Source organism: Ornithodoros turicata, chromosome 2, assembly GCF_037126465.1.
Source record: "Ornithodoros turicata isolate Travis chromosome 2, ASM3712646v1, whole genome shotgun sequence".
Classification (NCBI taxonomy): Eukaryota; Metazoa; Arthropoda; class Arachnida; order Ixodida; family Argasidae; genus Ornithodoros; species Ornithodoros turicata.
In genome coordinates, this window is record NC_088202.1 from 101,531,505 (window position 1) to 101,555,081 (window position 23,577).

The following is a 23,577-nucleotide window of genomic DNA, read 5'->3' on the forward strand; positions in this document are numbered from 1 at the left end:
AGTGGGAAAAAGCGTTCACTCGTTAGTGGTAGCCAAGGTCGTTTTCCCTCGGTTTTCCGGCAGACTTTCCAGACGAATGTCTGCGCAGTTCCACCTGAAGTCGGGCCAGGACGCATACCAACCCCCCTGTACCCCACTCCTTCTTGCTGTCATCTCTCCATCTGTCCACGCCTGAACGCCACTCATATCCACAGTTGCTTCGTTGCGCTAACACGCAATCAAAACGAAGCATACATTAGGGAGTTTTAGTACACCGGAAGCGCTTTACGAACACTATAGGCAGCTGTCAAATCCAAGATCACCAACGTGGTGTCAGCCACTTCAAAGGAATCAGGTGCTTACCATGTTATATTTTCGGAACAGTTTTCGTGAAGACCTTCCAACCTGCTAAGTCTCGTCTAATCCTTCCAATGCTTCTAAATCTCCCGACTGAACCGGCACCGGGATAAAAAAACAAACCAGGGGGAGCAGCGTGGCGCGTCCCGGACACTGAGGCCCGAAAAGTGCGTCAAAGAAACGCTATCGCATTTAAAACTCTGCACAAAGCAAAGTCGATAACGACAACATCTGTGCAGAAGATAAAAACGACTGAGTTTGTTGTACGGTGACATCCTATTTTTAGACGGCGTTAAACTCCGCCATGCATTGTGCAGAGATGACTGGCATTACTAGCTGGCGATAAAAAAGTACCACTGTCCGGTATTGCATTACGTGTATTTTTACTGGTTGGACGTCCAGTTGAACGTCTCTTCGTCTGGTTGTTGTCTGTCTTGTAATTTCGAAAGAGCAAAGTTAAATTTCCTTGATCCCCAAGGGCTACAGTCAGCCACGTTACAATGTACAGCTTGAGACAAAAGTTTACGGAACACGGCGCTGGCGCATTTCTTCATCGGAGCGGCCCCTGGCTAGCTATCAGGAAGAAATCAAATAAGAAACGGGTGACCGGCTAAGAACGGCCCGGCTCAATCCGGCTGTGTGTCAGCTCCTGTTTGACGCCTGGGTGTCGTTCCAGTACAGAAATGCGACTCCCCGGTGTTCCATAAACTTTTGTCCCAAGCTGTACTATTTCTACACTGGATGCAAGAAGCAGTGCTCGACAACTGTAACCTTGTATGTAGAATGTCTTGAGTGCTTGTGTGTGAGTGTGTAGAAGCATAACCCATGAATGAACATGTCAGTCATACACACTAGGGAAAAAACGCATCGAGGCATAAACTGCTAATAAATATGCAAGAAAGGGAAAAGAAGTAAATCCCTGTCAATTTTTCCGTCTGTCTTCCAAAAGCTTTCGTCCGTTTCATTATTTAACGGCACAACCTCCAAATTAAGACTACCTCCCTATGTCCAAATCATGAGCTATGCACGCTGAAGGCACGCAAGTGTCGCCCAGCCACTTACGGTGTGGCGCAGGGACGCGTCGTAGAGTCTTTATAATGGACATATTTCCGCTTGCATCTACATCCGGCGTGTAAATTGGGTGTGAGGCGTCGGCAACGACGCTCTCTTCTTAACACGTATGAAGACGTCGTGTGGTCTCGGTAAGTGCTTCGTGCTTTTCCAATTAGTACACAATTGCGCCTATTAACACCTCGAAGGCTTTTCTGTGGTGAAGAAAATTAACGTTTTTTCTTACTTCAAGTAATGTCGCGTACTCCCAGCAACGTGATGTTTCACACAGAGAAGATACGGGTGCGTTCACAACGTCCCTCGCTACCAGTGTAACCGCAAAGTCGTCGCGTAGTTCGTGATCGTTCAATGAAGTATCGATCTAGTTTGACTGCAGCGCCTTGCTACCTTTATGTGTTGTGTTCTGAACGTTGTCTTGGCAAACGGGAACTTAAACGGGTGTTCACATCGTTTACGTTGTGTTACATATAACTCGTTCGTTGAAGTCGGCTGCAAGGTTCCTGGAGTACGACACACGCTGAAAGGTACATTCAATCTTGCAGCTACAGCGCGGAGTGCAATTATGAAACACCTCATTTTGTGCGTAGTGCTGGGAACGGCAGCATCAGCATGTAAGTGAATTTTCCTGTTCTACTCACCTCTGGACTCAAAGATAGGTGACTCTAAATGCTCGCCCGAATAAAAAGAGAAAAACCTCAACCATGAAGTAACAATCGGAGCTGAAACTTCAGACCAGGAGTTGTCGATATCCCGAACCTTTCCTTTCTTGTTTTCTTAATAAACATATCCCCCCCCCCCCCCCCCCCCCCCGAGCAGAGACTATATGCTCGATCTGAGGCTTGAATATACTGTCACCGGATCTCTGGACCTTCTAGTGTTCGACATGTATGAATAATATTTCCTCAATATCTGAGATACTGTTGTCACTTACCTAATGCTGTACGTACGAAGTTTCCCTGAGGCATTACCTGAGCCAAATCGAAGGTCACAGCAGGTCACCTGATCACAATAAGAGTTTAGTAAAGTACGTTGCACGGTACCCATAGTACTGCATTGTCCCTTCAGCACATAATTTGATCGTCAGCGTCCAGCGTATATTTTCTTGTGCATCAGCCAGTCCAGAGTATATTCAAGGATGATTTCGGTGTCTATAATTAGTCACCTCATTTACGAATTATCAGTTTCTTAATTGTCTGAATCAACCCTTCAAGCACCATATATAGCAATACATCCCTATATGTCAAGCTTGCAAAATGACATATCCAAGTAGTAAAGGAGACACTGACTTTGCTTTATTGTGGTGATATAATACAAGCGATGTACCTCCATGGGTGATCCACAATCTCCTTTTATATCACGCAGTGCAAGAAGTATCCCATATTTAGTGCGCTGTTTCCCAGTATGCATCCTGACGTTTTGATAAACTTGTTTCATTCTGGTTTCAGATCACGTCAGCCTCAATGATGTGTACGTATTCTACCGTCCTTTTACCTCCTTTGTTCCATTTTGCCATTTTTTTCTTTCTATTTCTATTCTATTCTATTCCTTTGTTCTTCATGTGTCAGTGTTCTCAGGAAGTGTATATTTTAAACACGTTTTCTCGTCTTCTGGGGAAGCTAGTGCCCATTGTAGACCATAATAGAGTACAGGGTGTTACCCCCAGTGTACCCGCGTCGGCTTGCCATGTTCTGCAATTACTCAATGCAGCTGGAGCATTTTCTCGTCTAAATGTAAAGCTTTGATTGAACTCCGTAGCGCAAAGTTATAATGCAAGAAGTACGAATCCCGTATTGAGCCGTCCCAATGTAGAGTTGGGCCAACATCTCCACATTTTTCTTTTTTTACCTACGTACGTACCGTATTGAAAACAACCAAAATGGCGATGTTGCGAAGAGCTGTTCAAACGCTGCTTCCCAGACGGCGTCTTGACGCACAACAGTCAAGCGCCTGGGATCGCAGTGCGCTGTTCTTCAATAACTGCCGCTTCAGTGTTGTGTGTCTGGGGAGCAGCGTCTCAACTGCCCTTCACCCACGGCCTTCGCCATGCCGCCATTTTGTTGAATACGGGACTTGTATACGTTTCGCATTATAACTTTGCTCTACGTTGTTTAATCATTCTTCTTGATTCATCTTGATCTTCAATCACTCTCCAATCGTTCTTGGAAATTTATCAGGATTGCATCTCCTTCAGAGCTTTATATGTAGATGCCATGATGTTCCATCTGCATTGATTGGCTGCCGATCATGGCATGCCGGTGGCGGGAGACCTTCATAGGGTAACACAAGGTAGCCATACTTCTATCACAAGAACGTTATCTTCACGTGAAATTTTTAAATACTGCTAAGGACTGTGGAAGTAGGTAGACGTGTTTATTAGTTTCAGAATATATACTTTGTTATTTTTTCAGGGCCGATAGTTGTAGATTAGTTATACAGAGCAGCTTAATGTATGTGCTAAAGGGCAAGCAATTCGGGGCACGTCTTTCAGTCAAACATTCAGTCAAACGAGCAAAACGATGTTCTGTGAAACTATCTTTATAATAACCACTAGTCTGAAGAGTATGCAACTTCCTTTCTCAGACTCTATCCTGATGACACATCAACGGAGAGTGATAATGGTACGTATTATTCATTTGGTAAACTTTTTTAATTCAATGTTAGCGCCGCGAAGCTACTGCGGCTATGACCGCGCACAGACGTGTACAGGTGGAGAGAGGACAGCAGGAAGGACAGGAGTGTAGGTAAACAGACGAGAGATATAATGGAATGCGATTTGTAACGACACCTAAATTCGAAGCCAAACTTCAATTACAATTAGGCCCATGTCACACCAACGTTTGTGTCGTACGTTTGCTCCAAAAATAGAACCTAGGCCAATCGAGCCACGTAGGTTCCAATGTGTCCGTTTTGGGACCGTGAAAAACATGGACGAGAAAAACGGTAGTGTGAAACCGGCTTTATATACAATCGGTGACGATTTGATGTGGCCCTCTGCCGTTACTCCGTTAAGCAGCTCACCCGTAAAGACTCCCTGGCTTCACACAGGCGGTTACTGACGGAAAATCACTAGCTCTAATGAACCCAAGATCTCTGGAACGTGGTTTCTTAGTCCCAGGGCGATCAGCACTCGTTAGCGCACGATGGCGCAGTCATCAAAGGTGAGATGCGAAAAACACGTTAACAATTCGACGCGACATTTTACTACGTCCACGTTATAGAAGGCTCACAAGCAGTACCTCTTAAATTCTCCAACAATTACGGAGCGCGAGAAACGCACACATGCCAATTATGAACTCCAAATTTTATATGGAAATGACTTTACGTTCAGAATTTTGACATAGGATGATAGACTATCACAGAGTCCCGGCCGCTTTGTACAGAATTTCCGGATGACCATTGTCGTGAGGACCCTGTGGTGAGTCGGCGGGCGCCATAGTTGAGGTGCTGTGGTCTCTGTAGTTTCACGATGCCAGACGACGCTCTCGCTTCCTAACCACGGCTGCAGTTACTTGGACTCGTTCACTGTTTTCTCGTGTTAATTAATTTCTCGTTATCCTCCTACAGGAAGAAGGCTCCTACATACAGACACACACACTTCGCGTTACCATTTCACACCCGTGATCACAATGCTCGGGACTGATTGCCCCGCCAAGATATTCGGACCTCTGACGTATACCCTGACTGCTTTTGTGTGGGAGAGATTTACTAGACGGATTTCACATGGTACTATACAACAAGCACAACACACACGTAACATACACAACACAAGATCAACGATACAGGGCGATGCAAATTGCGGATATTAACATATGAGAGTCAATGAATGATAAATGATCAAGGATGGGAAAAAATATGGATGGTGAAAAAAATACTGCTTTTTTCCGGGAAAAGGTCAATTTCGACGTATATAGACGACCTGAGCCCCTACGTCATTGATTACGTTTCACCGCCGCGCAAAGCATGCTGGTGGGCAAAATCAGTCTTATCAGCCTATCAGACGACGCATTTTTCCTACTTCTTGCCCACCACAGCAAAACATAACATCGATCCGGTCTTCTCATGACGTCACATGTTAATAAACAAAGGGTCGTCTATAGACAGAATACCTGATCTACAAAAAGCACAAGTGTACCGTTTTGTCGAGATATACTATGATGCATAAAACCATGTTCGAAAAATCTCCGAGAAACGGCGAAATCATGGATTTGTGACGCAGCATACTACTGCGTCTTTTTACTGTCCCCATATAGGTACGATGCGGTGGACCGTATTGCCTGACCTATGTTGCACTGCTCTGCCCTATGTGTTTTACCTTTTTCAATGCCTGCCCTGTTTACAAAAGCAGAAACACTACCAACAAAACACTTCATTTTGGAAGTACGTAAGAGAGGTTGACGGATTGGGAGGGATCATCTCCGTTTTCCGTGCTCATGAAACGCAACCTGAAAAGCGTTGCATGTATCCTCATTGCCAAAAGACAAAATAAAAATATTAACTCATTTAATGTGAATCATTTAGCTTATGGTGATGCTCAAATGTCAATTCCCCTGCTTGTCTTCCTAAACATGCGTATTGATGTCTAATTAGATGGGTTACTGTACAAACAGTATCTACATTCCCGACAAATGCACATTTTATCCAACTTCCCAAAATGTCCAAATGCTGACAAGGTCCGAAATATTTTCGGTCTTTATGAGCAGTTGGACCAAATGAGCAGTTCGGGGAACTTGCCCATGAAGTCCGAGGCCCATTTTGTCTGAACACCCCCATTTACACCGAAAGACGGGAAGTTCAAGGACACCTTTGTGTGCGTCCAAAAATGGAGGAAAGAATCGCGCCTGCATCGTTCTAGCAACGTGAGGTTTATTTGTCGTAACGGTACTGTAAAGCAGCAGGCATGCAATTTTATACTGCTGGCTCATTTGATAGCCTGGGTGCTAAATATACAAACGCCACAAATTTCATTCAAATGTACCTTACAGGCGTTTAGAAAATTCACATACGGGCAACCCTGTGTCTAAGACACCACACCACCTCCGCAGTGCCCGCCATATGTAGGACGGGGAACATAAACAGGCCAATAACATTGGGAGCGTACAGCGAAATATGTGGACCACTACCATCACCACGCCGGTTCGCCGGACGTGGTCCATTTTTGCGTAGGTGACTCTTATGGTGATTCTGCTGACAGTTCTGTCACTCATTTCCACGATGTACCAATATGCTTGCATTTCGAGAGAACACATCTCAGGAACAGTTAAAGTTCCCTTAAACGGGTGGTGGTAGTTGTGATGGAATAGTGGTCAGGTGCAGAGGCAAGTCCGTCGCGGAGTCGGAAGAAAGCAGGACAGGCCCAGGCGTGGAGACTATACACGATCTTTATTCCATAGCACTCTCAATCCAAAGACCCCCCCCCCCCTAACCAATATGGCGGTTCCCTATATACATGTTCATCTTCCCACTCCCCCACGGGACACCCAGTCACGAGCAAGGGAAATTCCACGAACTGTCCATTCGTGACACACTCCAGGACGCGTCACAGTATAATACAAACATAATCATACACATGTGGATGGGCCGGAACACGTGCTGTACGTTTCCCCACATACGTCACGAAGGTCGTGAGTAAAGAAAAAAAACGGTACGGCTCCCCCCCCCCCCCCCCCCCCAGGGAACATTGTCCCATTCTCACCACGGTCGTTATTTCGGCTCAACCAGTGTCTCGTCTCGTTTTCGTGTAAGGTCAAACGAGGGCTGCGTCCGCGGAGGATTCCCGGAATCCGGAGCACGTCGCCGATGACAGACACAGGGGTGGCCGAGGGGACCAGCCACGCAAGCCAGTGGCATTACCCTGCCGGTTTCTTTGACCGCTGCAGCTGCGGCCTACCCGGCAGGGCGCCAGAAGCTAACAGGAACTATCTCGTTTCAACAAACTTTTCAAAGAAAGTTCAAGAAGCCAGCTACTTAGCTCATGACTTAGCCGATAGAGGGTTGGTGGTGGTGCTCGTGAATGGGCTCGCCGTTGTCGGCCTCACAGAGGTGGGCAACGTCACGACTGACGTCCTGAGAGAATGTGCGTCCTGGGTCGATAGAGGGTTGGAGACATGTAACACTGCTGCTCGACGAATGGGCGATAGTTACCCACCAGACGTCGCCCCGCGTCTTTTCACCGCAATTTTAGTCGTGTTCAAAAATATTTAGAGTTTTCTGTCGCAATTAAATTTACAGTGTGGCTTTCTTTCGGAATAAGCTTTTAAATGCCGCTGCCAATATTAACAGCTTGCCTGCTGCTTTACAGTACCTTTAAAGTGCACGGTATATTTGTGAAAATAACATTGAACTTTGACGCTCTGGATTGAGAATAGTACATAAAATAAAGAAGGGGCGGCTTAGTTCATCGCTTTGTTCTTTTCAGCCTTTGTAGAGATGGGACAGCGACTTCACGAAATTAGAACACAGTGCCGTGCATGGGTAGTATGTTTAGAACGGTTCAACGGCCCGGTGCAGCTTCTGCAGTAACAAGGCCGCACTGAACATGGAGGAAGTCGCTAAACGTGAACCATTGACTGGAATTCTCAGATTATTCAAACGGCCAACAAGGGACTGCGCAAAGCCCGTGCACACGTCGCCTAATTGTTTTCAGCCTTTGAAACCTTTGGCTGGTAGACTAGTACAGACATCCTGCACTTGAAGAGGTCAACAAATGTGTGCGATTGACTGGAGTCCGCAGAGCCGAATTTTAGTCTATCACTCGTCCGGCTCCCGATTCCTTCTGTCATTGGCCTTGGACTTCCTGCCTTTCTGTCCAAATGGGCGCGTTCGGACGAAATGGGCCTCGAACCTCGTGGGCAGATCCCCCGACCTACTGATGTGGTCCAACTGCTCATAAGGACCGAATGTATTTTGGACAAAATGGGCATTTGGACCATATGAGATACTACCGTTTCCAGTAACCCTCGGGACGCCGCTACAAAAGAGTAGGCAGATTAACAGGCAATGCCCTACTTAGTCACAAAATTTACCTTGAGTGTGATACTTGCTTGCTTCACAAACAAGTGATACTTTCATGGTCGGCACAGGCACGCATCGCTCATCGAGTACTTGAGAACAATGCACAAGCCTGGCAGCTACAAAGCATCAAGAGCGACATTCCTCTTTGACCCGCGGGGGCCAACACGTCTTGGCGACGAGCATTTCACAAGCACGTTGCCGAGGTTTTCTAATTGCAGTGAAATACATATACTACGCAAGAGTTCCCCATTATCACAACCGCGATCTTTCATGAAGAGCATTTATCACAATCGTGGGCGTTCCCCCTTGCAGGTGATTAGAAGATATCTCTTATCAGCTGAGAGGGCGGTGTGCCTGTGGCACGTACATATCGCAAATAAAGCTCGAAAACACACGATCCGCTGTTGATGCAAGGCAAAGAGGGATATTAGAGAGTTTTAGTACACGGTACGCTATCGCCTTTGCGTACGTAAGGGATAGCGTTGGTGGTTCTGCGCACTGCGCGAAGCTCTCTTTCTGTTATGGACGTGCGTAGAACCACTAACGCTAACCCTTACGTACGCAATGGCGATGGCGTACGATATACTAAAGCTCTCCCTGTTAGTGAGTTGTCGTGCGTCGTACGTTATCGCCTTTGCGTATGTAAGGGATAGCGTTAGTGGTTGTGCGCACGCGCAAAACATAAAGAGAGCTTCGCGCAGTGCGCAGGACCACCACGCTATCCCTATACGTACGCTATCGCCTTTGCGTACATAGGGAATAACGTTTGTGAATCAACGCACGCGCAAAACAAAGAAAGCATCGCGCAGGGGCAGAACCATCACGCTATCCGTTACGTACGCAATGGCGATAGCGTAGTGGTTCTGTGCACCGCGCGAAGCTCTCTTTATGTTTTGCGCGTGCGCAGAATCACCAACGCTGTCCCTGACTGGTTGCATGCCTGTTTCAGTTGCATATTCGTAGGGGGCCTGGCTATTATTGTCAACTTCATGATTCACGTCAACGAAAGCACATTTTGTTCCGAAGCGAGTACCCTATGAACATCAACTCGGACTTAGAAAGTGTTGAGATATGTCAGTGCCAGTGAGGTTGCATCACTGCTTCCGATACCTGCTTCAAATGCCCGATGCCTAATCGAAGGTGGACGCCCTCCAAGAGTAGTACACTTTCCTGACAGTCTTCCATGGATCGAATTGCTTCAAATACAGCGCTGCACTGTATCGTTGCACGCTCCATGAATACCTTGGGCATATTTGATACTATGCGAATTTTCCGCATCGTGCAAGAAATGCCGTCTGTTAATTACTATCTGGAGTATTGGTTTAGCAACGAAATCGAATAAGTTCCAGTTTCATTACGAACACTGTCTATTAAATTTCCTTTGCACGCATTCCAGGTGAAGTTAGCTTACCTTTTCAGACTATTTTGAAGCGCACGTTTGCGATTGACTCTTTTTTTTTTTTAATATGTACTGTCTCCTCACACAAGCACAGATTAGTATAGTAAATACATAGCTTGATGAGGGTTCGCTGCCGTACGATTGGGCATGCAACTAGAAAATAGAAAAACCAACTTGAAAAGAAGAAATGCAGGTCCAAAAACTAATAGCGTTACCCTCTTGTGAACAAAGTGCATGAACCCTTGCAGATTTCATCCAGTAATACATCTGTGTGAGGATATGCAGGTTTGAATCTCCAAAGATATCAGGCTTCTGTAGATAAGCATGATAAAAACATCCAATCTCCAAAAACATGAGTACTCATATCACTCGTGCGACAGAATTACGATGCACAGGTATTCACATGCGCGCGTGGTTCTTGTTACCTGCGCTGTCCTTGGCGTTCAATTATTTTTGCTGTGGTACAGTGCTGGACAAAAGTTTTTCGAACAGGCTACGGTGCATTCCTCCCTCAGAGTGACGCACTAGCAGCGCATGGTACCGTACGGACTTGCAAAACAGGTGACTGGGTTACCTAGGCACATGTCTGTAAGTCATACGGTCCCATTCGCTGCTAGCGTGTCATTTTGAGAAAAGAATGCACCGGAGCGTGTTCCGTCAACTTTTGTCCAGCACTGTCCAACGATGCATATCTCTATGTCTGTCTTGCGTCTGTCTTGTCTGTCTTCTGTCTTGCGACGTGAAAGCCACGAATTACCATTACCCATCCTGTTCTCTTGATGCAGAGCAAGATGACTTCAACGCAGCATTCGTCAAAAGCCTTCAGCTCTCTCAAGCCTACGGCAGGCTCCTACACAAGGCGAAACGGTACGAAGAGTCTGGCCTCAATGTGGACCCAAAGGCGTTCAGTCAACAGCGACAGGCACTGCTATGGGATGGAGTACAGCTGAGAAGGAAACACCCTCTTGCACTGCCGCTAGCTGCGCGCCTAATGGAAGCCCTTTACCTTGTCAGCATCAGCCATGGTCATCCTCACAAAGCCAAGTCCGATCTATCTTACCTTGGAAAGGCTTTGGTTAATGTCCTTGTTAGTGAAAAAGCAGAGGCCGTTCTGAAGGCATTTGCGAAGTTGGTTCAGGAAGGTGGCATCTGGGTTTATGCACCTCCAGTTGACGCACCACAGTTCATACCGACTATTTAGCTTCACATGCGTGTTCTTCGGGTCTGGTGGATACATGAGCAAGCGAAAATGTGTGCTCTGGAGAATGGCTATGGTTCCAGATAATTTCTCCTTAATTAGATTTCACGAACCCTGATTACGTGTACGTTCAACGTATTGGCTTTTTATAGTATTGGCTACAAGGAAGTGAAGCGGCAGTGACCTCGTACTTTTATACATTGTATTGTATGTAATAGAACTCAAATCCGCTGCTTCGCTATGCTAGGCTAAGCTAAGCAGTCGTAACGTCAACTTCTTGTCTTTGTCCATGTCCTTTGCTGCTTCGAGCTCTAATGCCAGTTTACCATCTACTCAAACTTCATACTCTTGTGCTGTTTTTGATGTATGCGGCTGAACAGAATACATCAAGTCATGATGTCTTGCTCAGCAGGTAAAGTATGTAAATATTCAGAAATAAAGCAAGTATGCATACTACACATAACCAATCTACGTGGAGGTTTGCTTGCACATTTGGGGCTCTATTGTGATGTCTTCAACGAGAAACCTTAGCGACACTCTGCACTAAGCAATGGTAAAAGTAAGTTTTGACTTGTCTCATGTTACCTTCACTGAAGTAAAGGAGAAACTTAACTGTCTTTTCTCGAAATTTTTAGACTACGGTTTTAGATACAGCGTTAACGCATTATCTATTAATAGAGAGTTTTAGTATACCGCTACCGGTGCCCGGTAGGCTACCGCGGCTACCGGTGGACTTGCTTACCGCAGTCCCCGGCTCCGGTATTACAGGCTCGTTTAGTATAGCGCGACTCTACCGCGACATTTCACCGGTAGCGACGCACGGAGACGGGAAGGAGAGCGGCGGCGCTGCTGTCGATCTCGCCGGTGAAGCGAGCGGTACGCTGGCGGTAGGCTGCGCGGTATTTCGCCCCTCCGACCGGCGGCCGGTATTCCGCTCGCGCTTGCGCAGAGAAGGCATGACGTCAATAGAGAGTTTTAGTATACCGGCCATAGGCTATCGGTGGGGCCGGTATTGACGTCATGCCTTCTCTGCGCAAGCGCGAGCGGAATACCGGCAAGCACGACAAGGCTTCTCAAGACGAAAGTATGAACCAACAACACCAAAAGTGACGGACTGCTGTCCCCCCGAAATTAACCGGACCGACATAGGACCAAAATGTATGACTAAGAGGATTGCTCTATTCATATCACGTTGGTTACAATGCTATAGTATCGAAGAAGAAATGAGATTTTGCGATATGGTCGCGTACGCAATGCCTGGATACGGGGGCGACTCTCATTTGGAGAGGGGGGGGGGGGGTTCTTTGCCGAGGCGCGTAGTGTGGGAGTGGAGACCGGGAAACCCAATGGGCTTAAATCAACGTTTTGGGGGGCGATCGCCCAACCTGACCCAGGATCACACTTTCGAGGACAGCAATACCCGAAATGTATCAATCAATTAAAGTGGACGTGAAACAGAAGCTGAAAGGAATCTTCAGAGGAAACGTGCATGCATTCGCTCTTGCGAGTGACAGATATCCAGGGCCGGTAACAGTTACGTCTCAGTAACATGCCACGTAATGGATGATGCGTTCAGCGTGCATGTTTATGCAATTCCATGCAGGCCACTTCCCGACGCTCACACTGCTGAAAATATTCGAGGGCTAATTCGAAATGCGATGGAAGGATTTGATGGAAGGATGAAGCCTTCATCATTGCACACAATTCAAGGAACTATGTGTCAGCAGTACAGCACACGGGTTGGACAAGTCTGCGTTGTTTCGTGCACACGCTCCAACTATGTCCAACCATGCAAAGATGGAGCTCTGCGAATTTTCATAACTTTGCTCCAAGGCAAGGTCTACAGTGAGTCACTACAAGAAGAGTCCACAGGCTAGGAAGGAACCGTTTGCACGATATTCAGAAGACCGTGGGAGCGAACTGTTTATGGATGATTCAAGACGTGCCAATGTTGTGGATAAGTGAGTTTCAAATGCTTCAGCGGCTTGTCAGACTGAAAGTTGCCATATCTATTGAATTATCTGAATCTGACAAGATTGAAAACCTCATTTCATTAAAGTGGAGGCATGCTACTGCCCTGACATCAATTATGCAGCCATTTGCTGAGGTCACGGCAGAGCTGTGGAGGACAATGAGTAAATTTTGCGTCGTGTCTGCTTCAGAAGTTCAAAACACGTTTTGCAGACTTGAAGATGAGTGCATCCGCTTCACTTGCCGCTCTCTTAGATCCCTGGTACAAAGACGTGTTCTTCGTGTCATCTGCAGAAAAGAAGTGGGCTCACACTCTATTAGAGTAAACGGCTGAACGTCCAAGGCGACACTTAGTCACAAGAGGACGAAGACTCTGAACCTCAAGTAGCGCATGAGTCATCTTTTATATGGAAGGTGTTCAAAGACATCAGCGGAAGCGTGGCACAGCCCCAGGCAGAGGGTACTCGCACCAAGTGACGCACTAGAAGTTAATAATACATAGTAGCAATGACCATTTACTATGGCTGAAAACGACTGCCAGGTACGAATTTGCTTCATTAGCAAAGTTACCCAGGATTTACTTCGCCATTCCAGTCACACAAAACTACAAGTGAGCGTCTATTCTCGAAAGAAACTCGGCTCACAGGGAGCCCAGGAGGCCCGTATCACGCAGAAAGCAGAGCACCGCTTTTGTGACACTTCACTGACTAGCTCACTGCACGGGGCCCAAGAGTGTTGCGAGAGAAACGTCTGTCCATCCGTCCATGCACCCAAGCTCTGAGAGGTGTTGCCAGAGCACGGCCCGATGATGACGGCGACGCTTACAGTGGGGGAGCTGATGGGAGATATCGTCTTCTACGGCGCAGCAGGGGCCAGTGGGAGATGGGACGCGGCCCATTTTGAACAGGAGTGAACGGGTAAGGGCAACGTTCAGCCGAAGATGATGTAGAAGCCACTCCTACTCGTGGGAACAGCGGCAGCCGATGACAAACTCCAGTGAGGGGTCGATGGACTGCAGGAATGCATGAGGTCGGATAGCGTCTACACGATTACCTATCGCCGACCGACCCTGCCGAAAGCCTTGCATTACTTCGGGGAAGAATCGCACGGTCTCGAGGTACCAACTGAGGCGGCGGAACACCATGCGTTCCAACGTCTTGCCCACGCAGCTAGTAAGGGCAATCGGACGGAAGGAGTCAATGTTGCGGGGTGATTAGCCAGGCTTGAGAAGGGGCACTACCATAGCGGTCTTCCAGACTTGAGGGACGTCGCCCCTTTGCCAGCTGGCGTTGAGCACCGGCAAGAGGCAAGCACGACCTGAATCCGCAAGGTTCCAAAGTGCTTTATACGTGACTTCGTCCGGCCCGGGGGATGTGTGCTGTGGGGAGTCCCACAGTGCAGAGTTCATCTCCACATGCGAGAAGGGAAGATCCAAAGCCGGCTCCGCGGACGACGCCAAAGCAACGGCAATGCCGCGGGCCGATAGTTGGTCGGCCGAGGAATCGGCTGCGAGGCGAGCGCAATATTCCGACGTGCGTCTTGCTGAGTCGCGCTTGAGTGAGGGTTACGATGCATGATGTGCCATGATGGGCCATGAAGCTCTTATTAACTCCATCTCCGTCCTTACACGATGTCATAGGCGTTCTTCTTCTACTCATGAACACATCCAATACTCCGTAATCGACAAATCGATACTTTTGCTATATATGGCCGCAGTGGTGATAATAAGTTCAGAATTCCTGTATGTCTTATCTCTACACCAAGGTGTTGTGTTTGTTTACGAGTCTTGTCTGATCTCTACTTAGCAGCTACGCATTATTGAATCCTCAAGAAAATTACTTGATAATCATAAGAAAAAAGAAAAGCGCCCTGTCTTTACGTGGTCGGTGATAAAATTCAGCCCGTACTTATATGACCAGCCTACCAACCTTGTACACCGGAGCTGCCAACGGTATCATCACCACGTCATCTTATCTTTACCACCAGTCGTCCCAACATCGTCGCAACAGTCGTCACTGATCACTGCGTACCAGTGGCGTAGCCAGAGGGGGGTCCAACTCAATATGAACAATAAAAAGCCAACAATATAAAGTCCCCGTAGAACCACCCCGAAATATTTTCTGGCTACGCTACTGCCGCGTGCTTTTTACTGGCTAAGGAGAACGAAGGACCCGTATGGCCGCTTACATAGGACGATGGCTCCTACAGCTCCACGAAAGCAATACTTGTACGAAACCTAAGTCAAGAACTCGCGTGGCTCAGTGGTTAGCGTGCTGGCCATGTCACGTTGAGACTGGGAGATACTGGGGTTCGAATCCAGGTGCCTGATGGGGTTTTCCCTGAGTTTTCCTCAGACGTTTTCAGATATATGTCGGCACAGTTCCCTTAGATGTCGGCCCAGTCGTGACATTGCCCACCTCTGTGAGGTCGACAACGGCGAGCACCACCAAAGAAGGCTGTTTTGACAGGGATCGGAACCGAACCAGAACCGAAAACCGCTAACACCCCATATTTTTCCCTGAACCGAACCAAAATATTTTTTCTCACGTTGAACCGAACCGGAACTGAACCGAAATAAATTTAGGCGGTTACCGGTTCCCGAAACGGTTCAGGCGTAATGCGCGTTGTGAGAGATCGGAACTATGATTTACACAGCAGACTGAGCCGCGTTGCCACAGAGCCGCGTTGCGAAATTCGAAACTGAAACTGAACAAAACAAAACTGCAACCCAAGTGCGCAAAGCGTTTCCTCCTGGCAGCTATTGCGTTTGCTCAATAGGTGACCGGTACTTTCTAAGGATCATGGGAAAAGGGTCCACTTCCGTGTTTACGCTAGCAGACGACGCACGCCTGCGTGCCTTGTGCTGTGCTGGATGTAGATGTGTCGGGCTCTAGAAACATCTTTAGAAAGCAGTAAAGCGCGACTGTTAGAAGCTGACTAATAGACTGTGTTTTTCGGTGCGTGTACATAAACTAATTTACTGACGGTAAGCACGCACGTAATGTAACATTGAGTATAACGGCTGAAGCAAACAAACTTCAAGCGTACGTCACGTGTGTGTCCAGCGATATCCAGCTGCAGCTGAAAAAAAAAATATATGATTAAAATCAAAACGTCAAAAATTCGTTTTTGATGTTGTGGGTTTCATATTCTTCCATATGTAGGAGAATTACGCATCATTACCGTCGCTGTGCCAATACCTGTCATTGTAGTCCTGAAGGGTATAGTCAGCCCTTCACAACAGTGCAACAGCCACCCACACTGCTTAAGAAGCGACTGGGAAACCAATTTTAAACATGCAGAGATTACAAAGCACCTTGCCCATCGGAATCTGTGAGGCGCTTGACACGGAAGCGAGGACACTGACGTCATTTCCGCACGAAATTACCGGCGCCCTATTGTGTTAGCTTGTTTTGAGGTCTTGCTTTTTGCAGTTGTAAGCTTCCTTGTGTGCGATTTTTGTTGTCCACCAATCCCAAGTTTACATTTTGGGCTGTGAAAATAACGGCCAGTCCCTGAGCATGATGTAATAGGGTGTATACGATGAGTGAACATAGAGACTAGAGTAGAACCATAACGTAGCACCTGAAATGCAGATCTGTAACACGCAGTGTTGCAGTGAACTACTGCTGCGTCGGCAACGACAACAACAAAAGTACATTTGCGTTGTTTGAGAATCGTAAGGGCGTGCTTGCTTTTAACACATGGCGATCTGCTCAAAATTCGCTGTCCTGAAGCGGTTCTAACCGGTTTATACCGTTTTGAAACGACATTTTGCGCTGCTGCGGAGTTGAACCCGAACCGAACCGGGAAAAAACAACGATTCCGATCCCTGGTGCTGACACGCAACAGGTCCTGATGTCGGCTCACATAACTTCCAATGCCCTCGCCTATACGGCTAGTCTCTATAGATGAGCTTCGCTTGCATCACCAATCTTCTGAAGTACCACATAGTAAACTTTTTTACACTTTTTTGGTGTGAATGGCTTGTCCCATTGCGCACACCTTTTTGGTGTTGCCTTTACACTCAAATGATGGGTGTTTTCTAATACACCCTTTACTTAAGTGTATTCCTAATAAAACACTGTTATAATGGGCGTTTAAAAACAAAAACACCCTTAAAGGGACTATGAATAGATTTTTTTCTTCGTTTCGTTCGAAAGAAGACATTTTTCTGAGTCTAGAACCGAAATTTTGCCTTCGTCGCGCGAGCGGTTTTCTCCGGAGCGAATTTAAACGGAGCGGCGAAGGGAGGACAGCTGGCGCCGCGCCATGGCGAGCGGCCGAGCGGAGACACAGCGGGCAACTTGACGGGACCACGGCCGGCTCAGCAACGCGTCATCGTGACGTGTTGCCGTGCCGAGGAATCCAGGAGCATGCGCCGTAGGATCCAGCGTATGCGTTCATCGGGAGTGGAAATCTCCATGACGGCAGCTTTCGCGCGATCGTCGCATCCTGTGGTTTTCATCGACATGCCGAGACGATGTTGGATAGTTGGTTGCCCCAATTTATGTCAATATTCGCCTGGTATCCAATGTTTCATGCTTATCAGTGACCAGACAGACAGCTTTTGACGCCACAAAGCAATCGGACCGCCGGAGTGGAAAGACGATGCGGTGCCATCGACTAGCTGCTCGTGTTTGTAGCATTGCAGACATTTGCATGATCGAATTTACGAAGCGTACGCTAAACCTCTTCAACGTACTGGATAACGAGCTTAGTGTCGTCTGAATCAAGGTGTAGCACCATCACAATACCTGTCCACACCTGGGAAAGAACATCCACCTAAACGGCGCAAAGGTGAGTATTTTTCGTTACTGGAGCTGACCAAGGTCTCTCAGTCCGTGTGGTTGAAATACTGTCATAGATTTCAGGATTGTGTGGGTTAATTCTCATCTGCGTGACTCTGAACCTTGCCGCCGCTTACGGCACAGAGAGAGTAAAAAAAAAAAAAAAAAGTAGAAGGTTACCGAATCTAGTCCCTAAACTCAGGTGGTGCACTGTTGATAAAAGTACACTTCGTTTAGCATGATCTTAAAAACCATATTTCAACAGAATATTTATGTGATATGTTGAACATACGTATCCGTTCTTTTCTCTTCACTGACCTGTTTTCATGTTCACAGGTGACTTCCTCAGCGGAGCCTGAAACCACTTAGATGAGACAGCATGATCATTGTAACCCACTATTCAGAGCAGACAAATGCTGTGCACCCTCTTTCCAGATTCCTCTTTAATGCAGTGTCTTGCCTACCATTCGGGCTCTGTATATTGTTCACAAGTTTTCTTTTAACCTTTTTTGTTATTTGGTCTACAGTTTGCTTTATCATGTGCACAAATGTGATATTGAGGGGGACATTTTCTTGTTTACACTTCTTATCTTATAATCATCGCTCAGTTAGATTACATCATTTGCATTCACCGGAACTGCGGTTGTGTACTGTGTTATTTTCTTTTCTCAAATCAGGGCGGCCCATGTGCATGGCAGCTGAAGTCTTTCACCAGGGTAACATGCCAGGACAACTCCAGCAAGTGCTCTGCAGGTCACCTCTAAATTAAAGGAACCTACCTTTGATACACTATGTCCTCATGAGATTTTGTTCCTGCACCAACTCTGCGCTTTGTTTCACATTACCAAAAAATAACCCTACCAACCATTATCATACCAGTTGTGTACTGCTGTGTTCAACGAGCTCAACTTGCTCTCGGCATCCTGCAAGGCCGTGCAGCTACTTCAGCCCTTATTTGCTGGTAACACTGGTGCCAATACAGGTGTTAGATGAGCTGTGTGACAGTGTAAAATAGAACATATCCTGTGTTCTATTAAAAATAAAAATTATGCATGTATAGATGTTAGGTCTTAGTTATTGTACTATTTAAGCTAAATGTCGGCATTTCAGCTGTTTGACCCTGATGTCCTCGTCCTTGACGCACATACAAGTGCGCCCACACCTTCGGAGGAGCCTGCATAGCGGGGACTCTACCAAGTGGCAAATGGAACAGTTCTTTCACAAAGAAAGCAGATTTCCGCCACAAGACCAACAAGCAATTAACTTGAAATAGTACCAATTACTGGTCGTTTTTTCTAATTGCAAAATACTGGGCACGCTACGTCAGTACTGGTTTTTTTTTTTTTTTGCTTTTTTCCAGTTACTCAACTGGTGACTTCAAGCTTACGTAACACAATAATAAAAGGAGCAACAAAGCAGGCGAACTGGTGTCGTGAGATTGTGTCCCCGAGTCTTAGGGTTATGGATGTATTACACAGTATTGGAAATCTGGTTGAACAATAAATTTGTTAGACGACAAACACTTATCAGAAATCAATACGATGTCAGAATACTCTTACAGAATACGCTACAGCTGAGTTTTTGTAGGCATGGTGGTTGGCAACGCTAAATGTTCAGATTTACGACGTGTTCAACATTGAATACAGAATACGTAACGTGCTCATAAATAAATTCTTGTATGAAACATAATCTGCCACCTGTAGAACAATAAATGCAGAGTAAATCAAAATCGCCTAAAGGCGCGAAGCTCCTTGGAATAATAACAGTAATGATGTAAATGTAGTGAGTTGAAACAAAGTAAAACAAAACATTAGACCATTAGGTCACCAGTCTTTTACGATAATTCGTGCAAACAAATCGAGCAACAAAGGGGGCATCTTCCAAATATCACAGTCTCACTTCACAACGCACTTCCTTTGTTGTCAGATTGCTAACATGTAAACATAACCGCAACAGACGTAAATATAACTGCAAGGCCAAGCAACCACCAGACACTTCCCAGGCAGCACAGCGCGACGACCCAACGTCGGTGCGCCGGCGGCGACCGACCCGACCGGGTCGGCTCCCGACCATGGTCCGGCATACGGTTTGCAACATCGGCAGCCTGTATCGTACCCCAACGATTTCCCGAGGTGCAGCCAATGCACACTTGCGGGTACCTCCTACCCCCCAAACAAGAGTTAATTTGCGCGATTTTTAAAAACAAAATCAATATGTCATTGTAGAAAACTCTTTATTACATCATAGTCACAAAGTACATGGGTTCTTTAATGCATCACTTCACCAGCAATGAAAGAAAGAGAGTTACATTGAAAGTATATAACCACCAGTCCCGCATATGTACTATTTACTTCACAGATATTCACTTAACACAGATTATATGGAACAGAGATAGAAGTTGGAACTCGTTACCAGTTAAGTTCTAACTGTTGAAAGATGGAAGCCACTGAAAAGGTTAGCCAGAACATAATTGTAGGCCGGTTCCACGTTAGTTCAGACAGGGACGTCCCATGGACCTTCTGAATTTTCATATATATTTAGACGCTCATCGCAGATGGCGATCAACATTGGTAGAATTAATCACTCGAATACTTTCCGTGCCAAAAATCGAGAAATCCAGTCCTGAATTCGATTGTTGCAATTTTGTCGTGTTTCCACGTGTATACATCCTGAGTCCTACAAGATATCGTAGTGCATTTTTTTTTTTTTTCTGCTTTAGTATACCTACCTGCCAGCACTCCGAGCGCAAATTTAGGCGCACAGGTGGAGCACTGTATCGTATAAAAAGCGGCGAACATGCTCTGTCGCGCACTTTTGTTCAAACTTCGACGCTTCTTGCTCTGGCTGTCGATATCTCCGACACGTTCGTACGCAGTGGGGCCGCGTTTTAACGCGCTAATCAGTAGTATACGCCTTTGGAGAAGAAGTTTTTGCGTTAGGTGAAAGGCCTAACATCGGGCCATATACTGGGAAAATATATACGAAATTAAGTGGGACCTTTTTGAGAAATACACGCGCAAAATCCACGTTTATTTCGAAATATGCCTAAACATTTGCCTATTTAAGCACATGCCGCTAGGAAGTATATGCAGGATAGATATATCAGATGAAAGAGCATTAAAAGATGAGTGAGCTGATACCAAGTATTGTGATCAGGGACATCTATAGCCAGAGATATCAGGTGTTGAAATCAGCACAAAAGTGCGCGAGAGGGCATGTTCGCCATTTTTTATAGCACACAGCGTTGCACCTGCGCGCTAAAATTTGCTCTCTTACAGCTGGCCTGTAGGCATAATAAAACAGCATAAAAAAATTTCACAACAGTATCTCTTAACACTCGGGAGGTATACGCGTGCAAACACGGCAAAACTGAAACATCAGAATTCAGGGCCGGATTATCTCAATTTTTTTTGCATGAAAGCTATTCGGCAAAAATGTTGATCACAATATACGATAAGCTTATAAATATAAAAAATACTGAAGACCCAGGAGGTCGATGGGACCTCCCTGCCTGAACTGACGTGAAACCGTCCGGTAACTAAATTTCAAACGCAGTTACACGTAATAAAACGTAATGCAAATTGACGTGAAGTTAAGCTACTTTAGAAATGTAACAGGTTACCTTCAAGTTATTTGCTACTCAATATATATACTTTTCAGCTCTTGGCCTGTCTATATGGTTAATTCAGACCTTGCTGTCGCAATGGGCGATTCAAGACGTTTCAAAATAGTGTTGATATACAAAAATGATATCAATATCTGCTACGACAAAAGAAGCCTACATTTACGGGCCTCTTTAGGAAGGGATTTGATGATTTTAATCTGGTAATAAGGCACATGAAAAAGGAGCACAAAGCAAGTTTATGCTCTACGAGTTGTCCCCAACATACATATCGTAGAACTGTGCAAAGTTTTAATCCTGCTACTCAATGCCCTCTATCATTATCAATACACTTCTAATCGTTAAGATGCGCGATACCTGAGCTTCCTAATGCTCTGCTAAAACATAATTTGTAACATTCACCGTGTAACAACACCGTGTAACCGGAGTTAGTCGCGCCATGCACGTGCCATCTTTCATCTCAAGTCATGGGGGGAGGACTCAGCCTGCGATGTTTGTAGACCAGGATTGAACAAAAGGAGCTTTGAACATTCTTCAAGTTACTTTGACGGACTTAACCCCCCCACCCCCCGAAACAAAAGAAAAAGGGAAAGGAACGAGCTCTTCAAGAAGTTACTGGAGCCCAAAAGCAAAGAGCTATGCAAAAAGTTACTGAAAATAGCTAAGCAGAGTAGCCTAGTTACGGTATCGAGTTACTGGTAACGAGTTACGCCCAACAACATGGAACACGTGAACAATTTGAGAATCCGTACTACATGTGGCATGATCGTTCTATACCTTCTTTTAAGAAAATAGAAGAAATATTCGCGCACCTTTGCAAATACGAGGACAACATACAGACAATTTGGGAACCACAATCTAAGGAAAAAGGCGTGAGAAGGTGGTAACTTCCTTAGTTACCTCCTAAGCCAACATGATAAGGGGTGTAAAAAGCTGGTAAAAAAAAATATCATCCATCCAAATTACAACAAAAAGGTGTACGCCCCCCTCTCTCACCGAATCAGAAGCGGTAACCCTATTATTCGTGGCAGAGAGTGAGGTAGCAGGTAGAACTTTGCAACCTTTTAGGCACAACATATGCGACAGCTATTACCTCCTAAAAGGTCCACCCTTTTTTCTGAGAGTGCAGTATGGCACATGTAGTGTGACTCGTACCCTTGTCTTTAGGAGAAATATTAATGTATCAAGAAGATGCCTTTTCTTGTGGCTTTCTTGCTAGGAAGGCCTGTTATTATGGATACCTGAAGTTCTTTTAAAAGAAAAACAACACAGCATACCAGACTGTATTCCTTTCAAGCAATCATGACAGCGCGATAGGTCATAGTGTTGTAACCGAAGTGCGGGGTAGATTCTGAAAGTGGAAGATAGCTCGAGGTCAGGGTTACACTGAGAAAAGTACACCACACCACATGATGCACACGTCATTGAATACAGACCAAATAGCCAAACTTACAGTTTTCAGCATGACATGACAAGATCCGCTAGAAAAATCTTGACCATCATCACTGGCTCTGAGGCAGAGAGCTGGTGGTGGGCACTTCGGTGATACCTTCATCAAGGCATTGATTCCTTTAAGCACGCTCTGGTAGTGGTCCAGCATGACATTCTGAATGAAGGATCAGGATAGCTTTCATCCACTCACAGTTTCAAAGAAATTGACATATCATGCGTCGATCACATTGCGCAAACGGATTAAAGCGGAATAATTTATTCGCTTCGGAGGTTCCTTTTTTTCTTTTCTTTTATTTAGACTGACTCCAAAAACCAACCTTGAGCTGAAGTCCTCCAGCATTCCAGTTTTGTACGCACGCAAGAGATGAAAAGCACAGCTGCAGCACGCAGTCATCCTGAGAAATGGGTACATTTCGTTTGATGTCAAATACACAATACATACGATTCCACACTTTACTGAACCATATTTTCACTAAAACGGAGTCCATTATCCTAAAAGCAACGCATAAACCACAATGGATCACTGAAGTCGAAACTATGCGATGCTAAGTTTCGAGAGAAGCCTTCTAGAACGCTGTCACTCATGTTGAAAAGCATCTATGAGTAACATTTATCAATACGAGGAATACCACAAAAAGATATAGCACTTACCACTCGATGAATCGCTTAAAAATGTTGGAATTCCTCAAAAGTTTCGGGAGCACGGCCGGATACATTCGTTTCTCGC

At 45.9% G+C, this 23,577-nt stretch overlaps 1 protein-coding gene and 1 long non-coding RNA gene across 3 annotated transcripts; one reads left to right on the forward strand and one right to left on the reverse strand.

Moving 5' to 3' along the window:
- The first annotated feature begins 1,474 nt into the window (after positions 1 to 1,474).
- On the forward strand, positions 1,475 to 11,476 carry LOC135383892 (uncharacterized). 2 transcript variants are annotated; one of them, XM_064613185.1, is made up of 5 exons: positions 1,475 to 1,538; positions 1,950 to 2,018; positions 2,853 to 2,874; positions 3,988 to 4,025; positions 10,603 to 11,476. In XM_064613185.1, the coding sequence occupies exons 1-5, from the start codon at positions 1,517 to 1,519 to the stop codon at positions 11,016 to 11,018; spliced, it is 567 nt and encodes a 188-aa protein (XP_064469255.1). In that variant the 5' UTR covers positions 1,475 to 1,516; the 3' UTR covers positions 11,019 to 11,476. The 2 variants fall into 2 exon arrangements, with proteins under 2 accessions (XP_064469255.1, XP_064469254.1); XM_064613184.1 differs by lacking the exon at positions 1,475 to 1,538 and having other exon boundaries at positions 1,642 to 2,018.
- An 11,240-nt stretch (positions 11,477 to 22,716) lies between these two features.
- Positions 22,717 to 23,252, reverse strand: LOC135383894 (uncharacterized). The gene is made up of 3 exons (XR_010420131.1): positions 23,168 to 23,252; positions 22,852 to 23,004; positions 22,717 to 22,749 (listed from the first exon to the last, which is right to left on the reverse strand). It is a non-coding gene; the product is annotated as an uncharacterized LOC135383894 (long non-coding RNA).
- Between the last annotated feature and the right edge of the window lie 325 nt (positions 23,253 to 23,577).

What these genes read in the sequence shown, in the direction of transcription:
- LOC135383892 (XM_064613184.1), top strand. Translation starts at nt 1,799, where the DNA reads ATGTGTTGTGTTCTGAACGTTGTCTTGGCAAACGGGAACTTAAACGGG. An exon ending in GGGAACGGCAGCATCAGCAT is followed by an intron (nt 2,019 to 2,852) that starts GTAAGTGAATTT and finishes TTCTGGTTTCAG; the next exon opens with ATCACGTCAGCCTCAATGAT. An exon ending in ATCAACGGAGAGTGATAATG is followed by an intron (nt 4,026 to 10,602) that starts GTACGTATTATT and finishes CTCTTGATGCAG; the next exon opens with AGCAAGATGACTTCAACGCA.